General features: G+C 48.4%; 1 protein-coding gene across 4 annotated transcripts in view; it reads left to right on the forward strand.

Moving 5' to 3' along the window:
- The window catches only part of NDRG4 (NDRG family member 4), a 50727-nt gene extending 36980 nt beyond the window's left edge, over positions 1-13747 (forward strand). For 2 of the 4 annotated variants that reach the window (XM_056862256.1, XM_056862258.1), the window contains 10 exons: positions 233-319; positions 1842-1898; positions 3149-3252; positions 5568-5624; positions 5723-5774; positions 6999-7046; positions 8064-8099; positions 8760-8811; positions 10785-10823; positions 13415-13747. In XM_056862256.1, coding sequence (XP_056718234.1) covers positions 233-319; positions 1842-1898; positions 3149-3252; positions 5568-5624; positions 5723-5774; positions 6999-7046; positions 8064-8099; positions 8760-8811; positions 10785-10823; positions 13415-13569 — 687 coding nt within the window. In that variant the 3' untranslated portion in view covers positions 13570-13747. The remainder of the gene's footprint in view (positions 1-232; positions 320-1841; positions 1899-3148; positions 3253-5567; positions 5625-5722; positions 5775-6998; positions 7047-8063; positions 8100-8759; positions 8812-10784; positions 10824-13414) is intronic. The other 2 variants (XM_056862257.1, XM_056862259.1) reach the window with 1 other exon arrangement.
- The last annotated feature ends 6278 nt before the right edge of the window (positions 13748-20025 follow it).

Consider the following 20025-nt stretch of genomic DNA (forward strand, 5'->3'; position numbering starts at 1 on the left):
GGCCTGTTGAAATGAGCTGGGAAATGAGCTTTGCCCCAAACACCCTCCTTTTCTGGCATGGTTAGCTAATTTCTCAGGGAGAAATTGTGGGGAGCTTGTGGGGAGTTTCAAGAGGACAGGCTATGTCCTTGCTGCTGTGTATCAATGACACCCTCCCACAAGCAATATCATCTGGATGTGTGCTGTGATTATTTCTGATTGTTTCTCATAGTCTCCATCTGTCTGTCTGCAGCTGATTTTCCCGGATCTGGTGGAAGGCCTTGTTTTGATCAACGTTGACCCAAACGGCAAAGGATGGATCGATTGGGCAGCCACTAAGGTGAGCAGGCGTCTTCCTTCCTTGACACCACTGCTGTTCCGTGACAGTGGTGGGGGTATTTGTGCCAAATCGCTCAAGGTGGTGTGTGAAACAGCTGAGGGAGAGGTCTAGGGCTTGGCTGCAGAGTAACGACAGCCCTTGTTCCTGTCAGGTAGGAAGGCGCGGCCTAAGTCTACAGAACTTCTATGAAGTGCTCCTTGAATGCAGAAAGGAGGGGGCTGCTGTTCAGTGGCAGAGCACCTGTTCTGCATTCAGAAGGTCCCAGGTTCAATCTCCAGTGAAAAGAATCTCAGCCAACAGGGCTGGGAAAGACCTTTCTCTGCCTGAGACTCCGGCCAGGTAACCCTGAACTACGAGAACCAATGGTTGGATCAGGCTGCTTCGTATGTTCAGTATACAAACAGTAAAGTCCATACCTCTCTCTGATAGGGTAGTTGCTACCAGTCCAGGAAGGGATTGGAAGTTCAGTTTGAAGCTTTTTAACTGGGTCTGTAGACTTCATTTGCATGGGAGGGCGTTTCCTTTTTCGCAGTTTAGGAGAATGGTTTGTGTCATTGGGAAGGGAAGTTGGGACATCAGGCACTTTGGTAACAGCCGTATAATGGAGGTTGAAATGCATCTACCAGTGCCCTGCTGATGAGATTTAAGACCGACCTCCATTCTGGTTTCTAAATCTTTAATGTAAGCTTCCCACATGAGTTCTCTGCCACAGAGAAAGCTAGTCCCTAGGTCTCTTTTTTTTAAACACTCCTTGAGAGTGCACAAGATTCTTTTCAAGCACTTAATGTTCTCCTCTGACCTGGATAGCCCAGGCTAGCTTGCTCTTGTCAGATCTTGGAAGCTAAGCAGGGTTGGCCCTGGTTAATACTTGGGTGGGAGACCACCAAGGAAGATGGGTTCCTATGCAGAGGAAGGCAATGGCAAACCACCTCTGTTCATCTCTTGCCTTGAACACGCTGAAGATGGGTCACCGTGAATTGGTTACAGTTTGACGGCATGTTATTTATTTTTTAGTCTTTCTTACTGGCATAGCAAACTAGCATCTTGCATATAAGAGAGCAAAGCTGAAGGAATTGTGGCTTCCCTAAACCCTTTCCACCACTGAGTTCATGGTTAAGATGAAATTTGAACCTGGACACACTGTTCACACCCTTAGCCTGTAACTCTGAACAGCCACGAGATGTGGTGATGGACACTAGTTTAGCCTGGTTTAAAATGGGTTAAATTTTCATGGTGGAGAGGTCTACTGATGATTGTGTAGCTAAATGCGGGGGCAATAGACCTCTGCGTTTCAAATGCTGAAGACAGATAATGAAAGATGGCCATTACTCTTGTAAGTTTCCAGAAACTTCCAGATGATGACTATTGGGAAAAGAATGATGAACTTGAGAGATTTCTGGGCTGCAACCCTCAGCCTGCTGATTTCTGTGTGGCAGATGTCCCAGGAGACATGTCTAGGACCAGACTGTTACTCTGATTGAGCACTGCTTTTTTAAATTCTTTTGCTCTTTTAAATTCCCAGATCTCCGGCCTGACGAGCACTTTACCTGACTCTGTGCTGTCTCACCTCTTCAGCCAGGTAAAAAAAAGGAGAAGGAGTTGGGGTGCCTGACCCCAGCTTAATAGATGTTGCTTTACAGCCCTTTGCTGGTCGCCCTGTAGAACATTCATTCCTTCTCCTCTTCCCTTTTGTGTTTGTGACATCTGAATATAGTCCTGGTCTAAAGCACAGAAATGGTTTTCCAAGGCTTATATCCTGCAACCTCTGACAAACACATCAGAGCTTGTTTGTGACAACATGAAGCATAGTTTCCCTTTTGCCTCTGGGACTCCCTTGCCTTCTCTCCACCTGCGTGCACAGAGCTGCGACTGAAGACTTCCCAGTTTAGGAAGTCTGGCAGTCTAGCCTCAGTTTGCTGTGGCAAGCAAATTTTTGTGCTGTAACAAACTGGGGTTTTGTTTCTGTCCCAGAATGCAGTAGATCAGGGGTGTCAAACATACAGCTTGGGGGCTGGATCCGGCCCCTAGAGAGCTCTTATCTGGCCTGTGAGCCAGTTGAGGCAGCCTTTCCCCCAGTTCTGAAGTCATAGAATCAGAGTTGGAAGGGACCACCAGGTGTCAATTATCAAAGACTGTTAAATAAAATACTGTAAGAGTGTTATTGTTTTAAGCATGTTTGTATTTTAAGTAAAAAAGAAATCATTAATTGGCTTTGGTGTCTTCTGTAAAGTTTGTACCTCTGGTATGTGGCATTAAATTTTATGATACACCTGGCCCGGCCTGACCAAGTGACATTTATGTCATATCTGGCCCTTTAACAAATGAGTTCGACACCCCCACAGTAGATTCTAAGCTAATGTTTAATAGTACAAATAGCTATTTAGCTGCCCTCACCAACTCAGAAAAGGGCAGAATTTGCCATCCCAGAAAGTTTGCAGATGGATAGGGCTGGGGACCCCTTAGAGCAGTGGTTCCCAACGTGGGGCACATGCCCCACAGGGGGGCAATTCGAGAATGAGTTATTAACAGTGAATTTTTTTGCATTTCTTATGGTTCAAGGGGCCTCATATGCAGTATATAAATATATATTGTGACATACACATTTTTAAAATTAAACTCAGAATGTACACGGCAGTCAGCTGGTGACAGTCACGGGGGGATCAGGATTTTAGAGATGCTTAGGTGGGGCAAGGCCCAAAAAAAGGTTGGGAACCACTGCCTTAGAGTTATGCTGGATGCCCCAGATTCTACAGGAGGTATTTTCAGGTTCTGTTCTCAGTGGAGCTTTGACTGCTTCTCGTTGGTCCGTTGTTGTTTCTACACCTGTAGGAGGAGCTGGTGAGTAACACAGAACTGGTGCAAAGTTATCGGCAGCAGATCGGGAGCATGGTGAACCAGTGTAACCTGCAGCTCTTCTGGAACATGTACAACAGGTATGCAACTGTGAACCGTATAACCTTTGGTCACCCCCCTCACTCTGCCACCAGTACATGGCTCTTTAATATGGCAAACTCAGATTTGGGTACTAACTGCAAACACCATAGCAAGTTCCCTGTCTGTGTAATGCCTGTTTCAGAAGGAAGGGGTGGGGAATTTCCACCCATCCCATCCCTTCAGCATTTCCAGGGAGGGGAGGATTTCCTCTTTCTTTTCCTGCAATGGGCCCTTTATTAGCTGGACCTCAGTTTTGATCAGGCCCGGATAGCCCCAGGCTAGCCTCATCTCGTCAGATCTCAGAAGCTAAGCAGGGTCGGCCCTGGTTAGTATTTGGATGGGAGACCACCAAGGAACACCAGGGTCATGATGTGGAGGCAGGCAATGGCAAACCACCTCTGAACATCTCTTGCCTTGAAAACTCTACGGGGTCACCATAAGTCAGCGGAGACTTGACAGCACCCGAAAAAAGCCACCAGGCAGAATTAATGCCTCCATGCGATTAAGGGCTGCCCAAAACTGCAAGAACTGTGTAGGATGGTTGGGGAGGGGCCAAGGGCAGACTGCAGCATCAGCCTGGCCACTGGCCACTTGTAGCCCTGACTAGAAGGGGACCCTGAGCCTTTGAGGGGTATCTTCTTGCCTGTCCCCCAGGCTTTCTGCACAGCCATGCCTGCTGGGCTTTCAGTGTGTATATAAAGGCTTGAGTGGGCAAGATCCCAAAGCGGTGGGTGGCTGACTCCCACCCTTAGAAATGGTGTCTCTGGGGTGGGCATGGCATAGTGGATAGAGTGTTGGACTAGGATCCTGAGAGATCCAGGTTTGAATCCCCACTTCTACCATGGAAGTTCACTGGGTGACCCTCGGCCCATCACAAACGCTCAGCCTGGCCTCCCTCACAGGGTTGTTGTTGTGAGAAAATGGAGGAGGGGAGAACAGTGTTCTCAGCTGCTTTGAGTCCCCCACCAGCTCTGTGGTAGAGGCACAAGACCCAGGTTGTAACCCACCCGATTCTCTGGGCCTGTGGTTCTCGCGTTATGCCACCTGCGATACTTCTTGCCTGTTCCTTCAGCCAGGTCTTCTGTGCTTGCCTTTCCCCAGACTGCTCTGAGGGCCAATTGCTTGAGTAAGTGTGTAAGTGTAGATGTGCCCTTGAGCATGAGGGGACCTAGCAAGGAACCAGGCAGGAGGATCAGCAGGTGAGAGGTGCCTAATGAGAGATCTGTCCCTCGGCAGATGTTCTGAGCAGGCGAATGGGGGCCACCTTTTGGATTTTTTACTTGGCTCAGAAGTGTGGCTAGTTGCCGTCTTGACACCAGGGCTTAAAATTTGGGTTTCTGCTTATTTGGATGGTGCCTTTTCAGATCCCCGAGACATCCAGACCTCAGTCTTTAAACAGTTTCTCCCCAAGCCCATTATTGTCTTGCTTGAGTAGGTCTGGGACCTTCGTATCTGTGGGACCGCCTCTCCTGGTATGTTCCCCGGGAGACTCTTCATTCAACTAATACCAGCCTTTTGGTGGTTCCCGGCCCAAGGAATGTCCGGCTGGCCTAGATCAGGGCCAGGGCTTTTTCAGCCCTGGCCCTGCCTGGTGGAATAGCCTCTCTAGTGAGACCAAGGCCCTGTGGGACCTCAAAGAGTTCTGCAGGGCCTGTAAAACAGAGCTATTCTACCAGGCTTATGGTTGAAGCCAGATACAGTTTCCTATATATGATTGTTGGGCTCCCTAACCCTCACCACTGTTATACTTCCCTATATCGAACTGGGATTTTAGCTCCATCTGCTCGCCTAGTTGTAATTTATATTTTATGCTTTAGAGGCGCCTTAAGTAATTTTAGGATATTTGGTCTACTCTATATAATTTTTATAAGGCTATTTTAAATGCTGTTTTAATGGTTTCTATTGATTAAATGGGATACAATTTCATTGTAAGCCGCTCTGCGCCCGGTTTTGGCCAGGGAGAGTGGGGTATTAAATTGAAATAATAAATAAATAAGTACGGAGGAATTATATGCCCTCTGCAATCAGTGGCTCCATGAGCGTAGCAAAAACATGCTCACCATTTTCTCAGTCAAGGTCAGAAACCCCAAAATTGTATTTAAGGGATGTGTCTGTGGTTGCCTTTACTTTGGGAGCTGTGGTCCCCAAGGACAGGCCTCCTCGAAGGAGAAAGCAGCTGGCCATGTGTAGATCTTGGGAAGCCACAGGGCTTGCGATGAATGGTGGTGGTAAAGAAAGAGGTGAAGAAGACTGCCATCCTCTCCCTGGCAGATGCTAACTTCAGTGACCTGCTCACAGTTGTCCTTTCCCTCAGCCGCAGAGACCTGGACATTAACCGACCCGGGAGTGTCCCGAATGCCAAAACACTCCGGTAGGTCACAGGCTTGCTCCTGATTGGATGGGGAGGGGAGGACCAACCAGCAGAGAGCCACTCTCTGCTAATCGCGTTTCTCCCCTTGGCATTTGCAGCTGCCCCGTGATGCTGGTGGTGGGAGACAACGCCCCGGCCGAAGATGGTGTGGTGAGTAAGGGGGACAACCCAAAGGCGTGGTGGCTTTGACCCTCCAGGCCTGCCCCGTTGGCAGAGGCTCAGGGTGGGTTGCAACACTGAGAGGCATGCAGAGGCTGAAGGGAAGCAAGTTGCAGAAAGCTCAGCTGCTTCTGACCCCAAATTTGCCCTGCCTCCCTGGCAAATTCAGCAGCTACACTTAGATTGATGGGTTGGATCTCAGGGATCTGTTCCGCTAATGGTGGTGCCGACCTCCAGCAAAAAAAGGACCTTTCCCTCACAGCCTCTTGTGTTGGGGGAAGGTGCCTTACACTAGAGGAAGGCAACACAATTTGTGGAACAGATCTGGTGTATGGAATGTGGGAGGGGGATAGGAATGCTAAAGGAAAGCCAAGGAAACACTTTCCATTCATCCGTTCACTGCCCGGCCTTCTTCCCAGATGCCTTTGCAAAAGTAAAAAGGGGGTTGTGTGTGTGTGTGTGTGAATTGTGGGTCAATTGTGGAGGCTATGGGAACAGGCTTTGGATCTTCACAATAATATCGTTCTGATGGTCTCTGGGGGGTTGCCAAACACTTAAAACCATTTTGAATGTCCTGTTTCTAACTCCAGTGTGGTCTCCGCCTGGTAGCTGTTTGGGAATATTCAAATTGTTTCTTCTTTAGATGGCTGGGATTTGAGTAAAGATAGAGCCCCCACTGTCAATCGCAGACTCCACTCTTTTTTGCACCCCACCCTGATTTGGGGTTGGGACTAGGATTGGCAACCTCCAGATGGGGCCTGGAGATCTCCTGAGATTACAACTGATCTCCAGATGACAGAGATCCGTTCTAGAGAAAATGGTTGCTTTGGAGGGTGAACTCTGTGGCATCATACCCTACTGAGGCCCCTCCTCTCCCCAAACCCTGCCTCCCTAGGTTCACCAGGAATCTCTAGGAATTTCCCAACCTAGAGCTGGCAGCTGTAGTTGGGACTGACTAAATTGTGTCAGAAGCTCCTTTATCTGTCCTCAAGGGTGTGAGTTTTTCACGTGTTTGAGTGCAGTCATAAGGGCGAGAAACATCACTCGAATACCTTTTAACAGTTCAACGAAGGCCCGTTTCTCAACTACTTGAGGGTTCTTTCCATTGCAGTGTGTGGGTGGGTGGTAGGGGTGATGGCTTAGCTGCAGAGGATATTTGAGCCCTTGGTTCTTGGCTTGATATTGTTTTTGAAATGTCATCTTTGCTGTTTTCAGGTTGAGTGTAACTCCAAGCTGGATCCAACCACCACCACCTTCCTGAAGGTAAGGCGGATGAGAGGCGTTCATTTCCCCATTGCCACTTTTTAGAGGAGCAAGACACATAAGCTGGGGGTCTCCTCTCTTTCCTGTATTGTCCTCTTATCTTGCACACACTCACTGACTTTCCCATTCTTTGGGACCGAGTCAGACCCCAGCAATTGCCACCCTTTTGGTCTTCAAGGGTGTTTTCTTCCTGATTAGCCAAGCCTTTCCTGAGCCTTGTCTTGGTGGCTTTCTTTACTGCCTCACTACCTCTCCTCCACATCCACATCTGGCTTCTGATTTAGATTGTAAGCACTCTGGGGCAGAGGCCATTTAGTTCAGTGCCTAGCATAGCCAGTGATGCCACGGAAATGTGACTACAAGAACCAGCGGAAGGACTTTCCAACCCTTCGCAAGATGAGGAGCAATCACAACCTCCAGACAGGCCTGCCCTCTGCTTTCCCAGGGGCTCCATTTGAGGGGAGGGGAGAGTGGGTGGCTGTTTCAAAAAGTCTTGCAAACTGTTAGAAGTCGCAGTGGCATGAGTGGTTGGCATTTAAAGTGCAGCACAGGCAGGTAGAAGGAGGACATTGTGTGCGTTTGTTCTTGAAAGAGCTTCCCTCCAGCCTTTTCCCTCCCTGTCTGTGCTCTGAGGTAGAAGTAAACTCCCCATGAATTACTATTCCACTCCTATTTTATAGGAGTTGGATGCGGCCCACGTTCAAGCGCACTAGTCGCACCGCAGCTGTTGAGGTGCAGATCAGGATCTTTCTCTCATGGGGTTGAGAGAGGTGCCAGTTGCCGGCACCTTGTATTTTTTAACACAAAAGGGTCTCGCTGAAAGTGCTAACAAGGAGAGGGCAGCCATCTTGAAACACTCCTGGTTGGACGAAGGCTTTTGGGAGGCAGTCAGGTGCTTGGCCAGAGGTGGTTCAGGGCTCGAACAGTGACTTCCAAAAGACGTTTTGTGGGGGATCCTCCTTCTTAAAGGCCCTGGAGGGGGAGAGTTCTCTGATCCAAACTTTGATTTCTTCTTAGATGGCTGATTCTGGTGGTCTCCCCCAAGTCACACAGGTGAGTTCTTCAGCACTTCTCTGGCTTCACAGAGACTCTTTGGAAGACAATCCTGTTCTGTGTGTTTATTCTGGGTGAAAGCTTCCAGTGTGGTATAGTGGTTAAGAGCCAGTGCGGTGTAGTGTTTAAGAGCGGCAGACTCTAATCTGGAGAACCGGGTTTGATTCCCCACTCCTCCACATGAAGCCTGCTGGGTGACCTTGGGCTAATCACAGTTCTCTCAGAACTCTCTCAGCCCCACCTACCTTTGAGTCTCCTTTTGGTAAAGGGGTATAAAAACCAACTCTTCTCTTTCTGGAGCTACTTTCTTCTCTTGGCTCAGTTGCATCTGAAGAAAATCCCTATTTTAATGTCCCAATCATTGAAGCTGATTTTAAATAAATATATTTGCATTGTGAAATCCAGCATTTGGGGGAATGTGCTTCAGACACTGTGAGAGAGACAGCTGTAAGGGTTTTGAGTTTTTGAAATTGCAGCTTCTAAACCTTTCCGTTTAAGTAATATAATGAAAGGGAGCAATTAAGTCCTGTGTTATTCAGTGGGGCTTACTCCCAGGAAAAAGCCCTTAGGTTGGCAGCCAAATATCCCAGAAGACTTGGTTCTTGGGTGTCTGTCTCTCAATTTTCACCTCCCTCCTCACCCCTCTGCTTTCTTAAACAGCCTGGAAAACTGACCGAAGCTTTCAAGTACTTTCTGCAGGGGATGGGCTACAGTAAGTATTGGTTTAGTTTTAGGCATCGGCAGGGCAGGAGATAGAGACTTGGCAGGTGCATGTGTGCAAGTCAGAGGTTATAAGAGGTGTTCGTCATGCTTGTATGTACAGATGGGTATGTGTGTACGGACTCTGAACCAACTAGGGCTCTTTGTGTGCAGAAATTGTCTTGTGTGTGTATCCCAAGCTCAGTGCGGAAATATGTGGGCTCATGAAGGCTAGCTCTGTGTTTCCCTTGGATCCAAAGGTCCATTCAGGAGCCAGGATTGCATGCATATAGCCCTCGTCCCCAGTATATTCCCCAGTAGCACCAGTCACTGCGGGGGAAGAAGGAAGCCTGCATCTGCCACCCCCCACTCCCAAACTGGTGATCAGCACTGAAACTGCTGACAATCTACTGCTGATTGGGGCGTCTCAGCCTGGGGGAATATATTAAGGGATATTGATGACTTGGCAAGTGGGTGCATTGGGGCTGCTGTAATTTCCAGCAGTGCATCTGGCAGCGAGGAAATTGCTTCTGTTCAGCTCCAGCCTTTAGTATCAGTGGTTTAGGAACAGGCGCCTGCATGGTAGAAAAATATTCAGATCCGAACCAGCCAGAGCCAATCCATCTCCACTGACTCAGCTTGTTGCAGATGCTATTCTAGCAGCTGCTTCCTATCTTTCACGGAGCTCAACTCTACCCCTCTTGAGTTCTTGGCCTACTGCAAATCTTGTATTATTGTTGGCCATGTCAGAAAACGCATGTGGAAACTGCCCACTCATTGGGCAAGTCTTGACTTTGCAACACCTGCTTTCTGACATCAGTCCACTCTTGGTAACCGTTCCCACATTCATATTTATGCAGTTGTTTTTCCTGTACTCCATAGAAGTAACATGTGAAGCAGCTGTCCTTAGCAGTGTTCTAGTGGGGTGGCTTGTTTTCTTGTTTCCCTGGATGCTGGCTTCATTCATCGCTGCAACTGCTCCGTAACAGGTTTCTCCTGTGCCAGTTTTACAGACAGGGAATTGAGGATGAGGGGCTTGCGTCAAAGTCTCTGAAGTTTCCATCCACTGGATTTTGTTTGCATTGAAAACCAAGGGCCTCATGGCACCTTAAAAGCTAACCGATTTACTGAGGAGTATGTTCTTGTGGACTATCTTGAAACTTAGGCCACAATAAATCTGCTGACCATGGGGTCTAACCACACAGTTCCTGAGGCCATCCCTCAGTCTTGAGTGCTGGGACTCCCTGGTTGAAACTTACATTCTCAGACGCATGTGGGATGATTTGGATCAGGACCATGACATGTGGGGAGAGGAATTTTAAGCCTTCCCCCATGTACACCATTTTCCAGACCTGAAATGGCCCCAGAGAGCCCTGCTTGCCGCTTTGGGGATACGTATATGTTGTCCATCCGTACACATAAATGTCTGCAGTGGGGGCAAATAGGAGCTCTCTGGGGCAGTTAAGGCCTGGGGGAAATGGCATGCAGAAGACGGAGTGTGAGCCCCGTCTCCCCACTTGTCACAGCCAGCATTTGAATTGCCCCCTTTGCACCTGAGAATCTCATCGAGGACCTCCCAGTGCGCACCTGCTTGGCAGGACCCAGGGTAACTTTGGAGACAAAGGTGGGAACAATGAATTATGTCCTTAGACTCTGAGCCCTGAAGTTTGCTAAAATTTCAGTGATTTCCCAAAATGGGAGAGTTGAGAGTTGATGGGCGTTTGTGCCTAGCACAATGTTTGCAACTTCATTATTTAGCAAGTGTGTGTGTGTGTGTGTGCACATGTGTATGTGGAACTCTCCTTGCCTTCTCTATCTCTCTGGTTATTGATTGTGATGCCCTTGTCTGATCTTTAGCTGATTTTGTTGCCTGAGGGGAGGGGTCAACCCTTGACTGTGTCATCTTTCCAAAGAAACCTCTTGCTTCCACCAAGATTCTGTCCCTCCCTTTCACCTCCTATTCACCGCCCCCCGTCTCTTTCTTAGTTGCATACCTGAAGGACCGAAGGCTGAGTGGAGGAACAGGTACCCCCCCACACACTCAACTGCACCGTGCCTGCTTTCCTCCATGCCGACATGCGCATGTGCCCTGACTCCGCCTCCATCCCATGCACATCGGTGCTGTGCAGAATGTGTGCTCCACTACAGCTTTCACAGCTGGTTCTGCCGGGTGAATCCCATTGCGAAGACTGGCCTGCACATTCACGGGCTTCTTCTGTATCCCTCAGGAGTTGTGGATGCAAATTGAAAGCTCTAAGGGTCGGGCCAGCCTAGGAGGTATATCAGGATTCATCGAAATGCCTTTGAAAAGCTGGTTTCTAGTTCTTGGATTGCACCCAGTTTAATCCTCTACAGCACTGCGATAACCTGGGGCACCCCGTTGGGAACGTATGGCTCTTCCAGGAAAAAATTTGCCTTATATTTAGCTGTGTCACTTTCCCACAGGTGTCACTGAAGGCAGCTTGCAAAATAACCCTAAACAATATTTAAACACTATAAAAATCAACATGAGAACACTACAACTCAATAAATAATAAACAGCGGGTTAAAAACTGCACTAAAAATCTAAGAATTCAACCAACATACTTAAAAATAGCATCGAACAAACTGCAAGCCTGAGAAAAAGAGCCATGGTCATCTGAAGCTAGAAAGTGGGGGTGCCCGATGAGGGTTTCTCTGTGGAGAGGGAGACCCAGAGGCTATCATTTCTGAGGGTTGGGACAAAGAGAGAAGAGTCTTTCCAGGCCTTTATGTCTCTGGGTCAGGTCAACAGATTCTGTCAGGTCTGGGACTTCTGTGCTTCCCATGTGCATGAGCATCTGATTTGGATCAGGGCTATGGCACACAGGGAGAGGAACCTTAAGCTCCCCCCACCCCATCGCTATTTCCATGAGCTGAAATGGACACAGGGAGCTGCTGTTAGCCCTGTTGGGGAAACGTATGTGTAGTTCATCAATACGTGTTAAGTGGATGATGAAGGGAGTGGGGCAGGCAGGAGGCAGCTGTGTCCCAACCCCAAGGACGGGTGTCCAAAACACCCCAGTCCCCCCCCCTCAACCCCAGCCATCCCCAAGGAACTCTCAGGGGTTATTCCAGTGAGCTGAGCTTACGCTTAAGGTTCAAAGGCCAGCTGCCAGAGAGGCATCTGTTCACCCTGTCCCATTGCGTGGGGAGAGAGGGATGCTTGGCAGAACCACTGCTTCTGCACATGTCCTGCAGCACCTAAGGATAACCTGCATGTGTGAAAGAGGCATCACAGATGGGGAAGGGCTGTGGCTCAGTGGTAGAGCATCTGCTTGGCATGCAGAAGGTCCCAGGTTCAATCCCTGGCATCTCCAGTTAAAGGGACTAGGCAAGTAGATGATGTGAAAAACCTCCGCCTGAGACCCTGGAGAGCTGCTGCTGGTCTGAGTAGACAATACTGACTTTGATGGACCCAGGGCCTGATTCAGTATAAGGCAGCTTCATGTGTTCAAACTACTCCACATTACTTCAAAGGCAAGTCATTGCCTTAAAGGCAGGCGCCCTGTATCTTCCCAGAGGGGACTTTGGAAAGGCTAGGAAGTTGGGAATGTTTAGTTTGGAGAAGAGGAGGTTGAGGGGGGACATGATTGCTCTCTTGAAGTATTTGAAGGGCTGTCACTTAGAGGAGGGCAGGGAGCTGTTCCTGTTGGCAGCAGAGGATAGGACAAGCAATAATCGGTTTAAATTGTGGGAGGAAAGGTACCAGCTGGATATTAGGAAAAAAATGTTACAGTAAGTTGTTTGACAGTGGAATCAGCTACGTGGGGAGGTGGTGAGCTCCCCCTCACTGGCAGTCTTTAAGCAGAGGCTGGACAAGCACTTGTCAGGGGTGCTCTAGGCTGATCCTGCATTAAGCAGGGGGTTGTACTAGATGGCCTGTATAGGCCCTTCCAACTCTATGATTCTACCTTGTCCAGCATCCTGTTTCTAAGTGTCTGACCAGTTGTCCCAGGGAAGCCCACAAACTGAGGCCTGCAATCAACATCCCTCTCATACGGATTGCTCCCCAGCACCTGGCAATGAGAGGCGTCTGAACCTAGAGGTTCCATTTGGCCGTTGTGGCTAATAACCCAGCGATACAATTTGTCCAGCTGACTTCTAAATCCATCTCCAGCCCCCACCCCTTTCCTGTCACAGCTCCATGGTTACCTATGGACATCCTTCCATGCCCAGAGATTTGCCTTTCTAACCCTGCCAGTGGTTGGGTGGGCGGGCACTCAGAGTTTGCTGGTAGCCTGGTTGAAAGTTGGACTACTCCCTCCCTGCCCGTTGAAGCCTGGCACTAATACCCTTTTCGGTGGCTGAAGAGGCCACTGTGCATTCATCTTGGTGCTCCTTCCCTCCAGAGGCATGCTGGTAGCATGGACTCTTTGCTCCCACACCCACTCCACGGCAGACCGGTAGCGCTTCTTCTCAAATCATGGAGCATGTCAGAAGCTTGTGCGCTTGGAGGCTGAATCCCTGCGCTGGGGCTGGTCATGCTTCCTCCTCTTGCGCAGCTTTGCCTGTCTTCGTGGTGTTTGCTCCTCCCTCCTTTGACACGCCTTTTCCTCTCGGTGGCGGGGCTGACACTCTTTTCTGTCTCTCCTCAGTGCCATCTGCGAGTATGACACGCCTGGCCCGTTCCCGCACGGCCTCCCTTACCAGTGCCAGCTCAGTGGACGGCAGCCGCCCTCGGGCCTGCACCCACTCCGAAAGCAGCGAGGCCATGGGGCAGGTCAACCACACCATGGAGGTGTCCTGCTGAGCGTCTCCAGCGCCCTCTTTTTCAGGGGAGCCCTCAAGCATCTGCGCATCAATTCACCTCCAGCCGGCTCCATTCTCTGCAGCTTCCGTGGCTTTCATTTTCTTTGCTGTCTTGCTTTTCCTTTCACGTTAACAGGGATTCAGAGTGGGAGGTGGGGAGAGTGGGAAGCAGCGGCGGAAAGAGATGACGAGAGCCGCCTTCGCTTTTAGGCCCGACTTGAAGTAGCAATCTCCCCTTGCCCCGTCCCACTCGTGAACAGTCCCTTTCCTCATTATGGTGAAGGAAGCAGGACTCTTCCTCTGAACACACTGAGGCTAGGCAAGTGGCAAGTTGGGATGCGGCTGGCCAACTGGAGTGTATCTGCCCCACCCTGCAAAGCTGCATTTGGCCTGCAGGTAGAAAAGGACATGGCTGAGTGTGTCTTCTGTCATCCTTGGTGAGTCTCAAATGGACCCTGGGGGTGTGCGCAAAGGAAGAAAATTGCTGCCTGGTAGGTACCCCCATGACCCCAGCCCCAATCCTGGAGCACAGGCTTTGGGCCAAAAGTTCTTGGCAATCACCTTTTGGCAATTTAGGACTGGTGTTCGGAGGAGCTGACAGTTGATGCGGGGCCTGTGCCTTCTGTCACAAAGGCCCCGGGGAAATGGCTCTTTGCTGGGGTGCAACACCCGCCCTCAGTCCCTATACAGGGGCTGTACGGAAAGCCAAGCATTTCCCATTGAGCTGCTGTTCAGAGCTCTCCAGAAGGGTCTTCTAAAACCATCTCCCTCCACCTTTCACCACCTGCATGATAATCCTCTCTGAAGCTGGAAACTGTTAATGATCCCTTGGGGTTGTGGCCAGATCCAGGGCAGGGAGTGTTAGGTTGTGCTTTGAATTTGCACTTGTGGCTAGGAAGCTTCTTGGCCTGCCTTGGAGAGGCGCCACTTGTTCTTAGGGTCTGCAGGAGATGGGCTCCCCTCTGTCCCAGCAAGCATAGTTGCTTCCATTTTCCATTTCAAGAGCGTTTTTAATTGGCAGCCAGCCCTGTGGGGCTGGGATGCTGTCCTCCTCCTCAGCCTCCTCTTCTAATCTGGGGGTGACGGAGCTCTTTCCCCATGGTAGAAGGGGCAGGGGTCCCAAATTCAGATTAGGGTATGCATCTGTAGAAGAGCCAAGCTGCCCTTTGGATGTCATAGCCCAGCATCTCCCACGCAGGAACCTGACCCTGGCAGCCTGTTGGGTAGACAAATGCTTGCCTTGATCAGGAAGGGGACAACCCCCCACAAAGCAACCACAGAGTTGCCTATTGACTTCTCTGAACATCTGTGTTGAAAATGACTGCCCTACAGGGCAGTACCCCTGCACGAGAGCTTTTCGTGTCATCCATTCAAACCAAGGGAGAGGATTGTCAGTCTACTTTTTCCATTGGGTACTGTAGGTTTTAAGGGGCTCTTCCTTTTTCTTTGTTTTGCCATCAAGTTGCAGCTGAGTTATGGTGATCCAATAAGGTTTTCAAGGCATGAGACGTTGGGAGGTGGCTTGCCATTGCCTGCCTCTGCATCACAACCCTGGTATTCCTTGGAGGTCTCCCATCCAAATACCAGCCAGGGTCAGGGCTGAGAGTGTGCCACTTCCTCCTAAGGATGGGCAAAACCAGACCTTGTACGTTTTACAGAATAATTGTACACGTAGACAGTCTCTGTTTTCTGGGGGGAGGGGGGATGCAATCTCTCAGCCAAGCTGATAGGAAGCTCCCACTCTGGCTTGAGGGAACTCTGCAGGCCTAGCTTAAAAAGGCAGCTTGGGGAAAGATCTTCAGTCGAAATGAGGGAAAGCTTGGCTGGTCTCCCATCCGTTCATTCAAAGCCCACCAGTCTAGCCAAGAATTGGTTAGCATATGAGTCAGAACTCCCTTAGCTATGCAGTTGCAATTCCTAATTTATGTCTGTTTAGCACAGCCCCTGAAGTTCAAGAAGCCTGCCTGTACAGGCAGGGCCCAAGTCAGCTTGCACATTCTTCCTTGATAGAATTCCTTATATTCCTCACTTTCAGTACTGCTCTGATGGAATCCCTCACAAGACTCCTCACCCACGTTCGTGCATCATGTGTGCTGTTCATTTATAGCCATCGTTTACATTAACTGCAATATCATCATGAAGGAAAAGGAAATGCATTAATGGTCATTTACGATATTATGGTTCAGAATCTTATTTGCAATCTTATCGTTTTTGGTGACATTGGCCACTGAAGGTAGCCCTTAATCAGAAAGAGCACTAAGGAAGTGCATTAATATGTTTTCTTTGTCGTCTGGTACTTTTAAATCATGGCAAACGGGCTTCACAGGAAGCAGCTGGTTGCCTGCATGATGCAGGATCCTCACTTTTAAAGTCACTGTCTAGTGTCGCATTTCTTTCATCTGCCGGTGATTGATTGTACTTTGTAATGTGCCTGCTGCTAAGAAAATCTGCCCCCCTCCTGCAAAGAATCACAAATTCACTCCAGATGTATGTATTTGAAATAACTACCGGTGCCAGTGTGTTTACAAGCACGGATACCTTTTAACCTTGCGTGTGTAAAGTGTCAAGTCGCAGCCAACTTTTGGCGCCCCCAGCAAGGGGCTTTCAAGGCAAATGAGAAGCAGAGGTGGTTTGCCACTGCAATCCTCTGCAGAGTCTTCCTTGGTGATCTCCCAAGTACCGACCCTGCTTAGCTTCCGAGATCGGCCCATACCATGCTGCCTTCCCTCCCTCTTTTAACCTTATTGCTCTATAGGTAGTGGCTAGTATCACCCAGTAACAGAAGTGGACAGCTGGTATTGACAGCAATTCCTTCAGCTCCAGTGCAGTAAAACATTGCTGACACCTTGTCTTGTGTGACTGGAAGAAAGATGAGCCCACCTTGGTGCAGGGCATCACTTAAGATTACTGGTGGCACCAGGCATTGAGATGGATACAATGGACCGAGTAGTCTAGACAGATGGCTTCCAGACAGTCCCCTTCCAGCCCCAAGAGTGGCCGTGTCTTGACATTCCCCCATTTCTCCCAGAGACCTCTTTCCAAAAGACCCCTGGGCTACAGAACTCAATTATTGCAAACCGTGCACAGATGAAAATACTTTCCGGAGTGCAAACCCTCTTTCTCAGGAGGATTTTGGGAGGTAGCGAGGATTTGCCCAACATTTTCTTTCTGCTTCCCCTTCCCAGAATAATCTGGGCACAATTGATGTGTTTGGAGAAACGGTTCTCTTCATAGATGCCACATGGCTGTGGTGACATATTCTGTTTACAAGAAGTAAGAAAGGGCTTCCTAGGATTTTTTTCCCCCCTGTGCCGTTCCACACTTTTGGCGTGCTCTTGATGTGCATCAGCCTCTCCCAAAGGCGCAAAATCAATGTTGTTGATGTCTTCTAGTGCATCCTAACTGCTGTGACACTCATCCTTTGTTTTTTTTGAAAATAAAGCCCAACAACTGTGTCTCCACCACCCAGCTGGGTTTACACACACGCCAACAGCTGGAAGGAAGTTGGGATCTAAGAGCAGGAAGGAAAATTGCAGTGTTAAACTGCTGATGATGTCTTTTATGCACCTCAGAAGACTGTGTGCCTGTCTGACCGCCTACTGCCAGTGGGTTCATAGAGGCACACATGTTCACATAAACACACACACCATGCCCATTGAAATGGCTTGATAGTACTATTACCAGATTAGGCATTCTTGTGTGGTTTATCTTCTAATCCCAGATGCTGTCATTTTGTGTGCTCATCTCTAAACTTTAAATATGAATGTTTGAACGCTGTTAGAACTCCTTTTTACTGTAGATATTGCTGCAATTTTTTTCTTGGTGTGTTCTTTCAGATGAGATATATAAATACCTATATATAATATTTATCTTGGTCTTTTTTCCCTTTTATTGTAGCATTTGGCAACTGATGTGCAGTTTCACACTTGAAGGTGATCTAGCTATTATTGTTTTTTGGGGGGCTGTTGGGTTTTTATTTTTACAATTTCCTGGTTAAGGTTGAACTCAGTGGATTTTTTTTCTCTGTGAGGTGAAATGTAATGGTTTTGTGCATGATGGTTGTAAACACTCCCTAGTTGCAATGATACCACAATATCTACAAACAATTACAAAATGTATGACAAGGCAAAAAACAAACAAACCCCAAAACAAACCCTATTGATGTGGAAAGGATTATTGTGTTAAAACTTAATAAAGATGTTAAAATCAAGCAGACCTTCTCTGGAGTGGAAACTGCAGCTTATTTTACAAAGTCATTAGCATGACATTGCTGATACACACATGTACACATGAAGCTGCCTTCTACTGAATCAGACCCTTGGTCCATCAGTCAGCATTGTCTACTCAGACCAGCAGCAGTTTTCCAGGGTCTCAGGCAGAGGTCTTTCACATCCCCTACTTGCCTAGTCCCTTTAACTGGAGATGCCGGGGATTGAACCTGGGACCTTCTGCATGCCAAGCAAATGCTCTACCACTGAACCACAATGGCACATTCATGGTAGGATTCCATAACTTGGTCAGACTTGTCAAGCCGCACTTTCCGAAACATTACGTAAAAGGTGCATTAATACCTGTTTGAGCTGCAGCTGCATTTTCTTCTTCTGGACCTGAATAAAGCTTTATCTACACTTTAAATCAGGTTGTGCACCTCTGCTGTGTTAATCACTCTCCATAAATTTACATAGTATGGTCACAATACTTCAAAATTCAACAACAATGCATATATTTCAAATTTCTATATTCAGCAAAACTGCATATATTAAAACATTTACAAACATCTGTGTGATTCCCTTAATGCACATGAACCATAACCTATATACAATCTCTATGAACAATTGACTGTGTTATCTGATCCCATCTAGTAACAATCTTTGTATATCTATTTATGGCTTAATATCTATACTCAGTAATAATTCAAAAGTCAATGGTCCATAATGAAACAAAATCAGTCCAAGAACAAAGAGTCCATTCCGGACAACAAGATGGACACTATCCTTCAGAGGCTCCCAAGCCGTTTTGTATGAATAACTAACTTCTTCAGTTGTTTTCTGTTCTTAGTCTTTCTTGACTCTGCCAGCATTAAAAGTACATCCAGACCACTGCTCCTCCCCGAAATTCTGGGCAGAAAACCCGCTAAGGAGGCTTCCAGCGACAACAGCAGAAGGAAGCGGGCCACTCTTCCTGGTGGGTCTCCTCAAACCCTTCTTTGAGTCTCCAGGTCGCAGTGTCAACTAAGGCCCAATAGGCCTGCGTTCGCTTTCTGAAACCAGCAGCTCAGGATGTGGAAAATGCTGAAGAAAATGCTCCGGAGTGGGATAGGGGTGTCTTGTAGCAGGAGCGCAGCGACCCCTGGACGATGTATATATAAAGGTAGTCCCCTGTGCAAGCACCGGGTCATTACTGACCTGTGGGGGTGACATCACATCCTGACGTTTCCTAGGCAGACTATGTTTACGGGGTGGTTTGCCATTGCCTTCCCCAGTCATCTCCACACTTTACCCCCATCAAGATGGGTAGCTCGTTTTACCAACCTCGGAAGGATGGAAGGCTGAGTCAACCTTGAGCTGGCTACCTGAAACTGACTTCCGTCGGGATCGAACTCTGGTCATGAGCAGAGCTTTTGACTGCAGGACTGCAGCTTACCGTTCTGCGCCACAGGGCTCCTAGGTGTATTTACTTGGCATTAAACCAGTTTTTGGGAACTACTGCACAGATTTTGGGAGAGCGAGAACTCCTGCCCCCTTGTGAGCCAGGAATGTCACCACGTTTGGAATGACAGTTACAGGGCACGTTGGGAATTTAAATTCTTCATGATGGGGTGGTGCTGCAAACACATTGGGAGGGGAGTTGCTATGTGAGGCTGGGATAGGAAAAAGACACTCGAGGCCTGTGGCACCTGAAAGGCTAACTGGATTGGATTCCTTCAGAAGTAGTTTTCAGGGCATGGAGCCACTTCTTCGCCTGCAATGACTGAACTCTGCTTCTGTGGAAATCCGGTTAGCTTATCAGGACTTGTGTTAATCCTTGCACATTTATGATTGCCCCCTTACAGTCTAACCCTCCACATGTAAACTGGGTTGAAGCTGCAGTCTTAAGTGGAATTACTTGTGAGTCAGCAAGAAGGTGGCCACTCTCCAGTCCAAGTCTGTTGCTGACTATTTACTTTCAATAGGAAGGAAAGACAACCAACACCAACAACAAATAGCAAGCTTCCTGGATGTGTAATAAGTTACACTCAAGAATGTATCCACTCACCTGGAATACTTGCATTACAATTTTTTCTCTTCCTCCCTGCCCAGCTTTTTAACTGAACATGCAGACTGACGAAGATTGCTGTGAGATTCCAAACCCTCGCCACTTTGTGCCCTTTTCTCCTCTTCTTACCGCCTTTCTTGCTATTTAGAGTCTTTTTGCTGCCTCGACAGAAAAGCTGGGGTGGAGGGGCTTGATGGTCAAG

The sequence above is a fragment of the Euleptes europaea genome, chromosome 17 (genome assembly GCF_029931775.1).
Source record: "Euleptes europaea isolate rEulEur1 chromosome 17, rEulEur1.hap1, whole genome shotgun sequence".
In the NCBI taxonomy this organism is placed as follows: Eukaryota; Metazoa; Chordata; class Lepidosauria; order Squamata; family Sphaerodactylidae; genus Euleptes; species Euleptes europaea.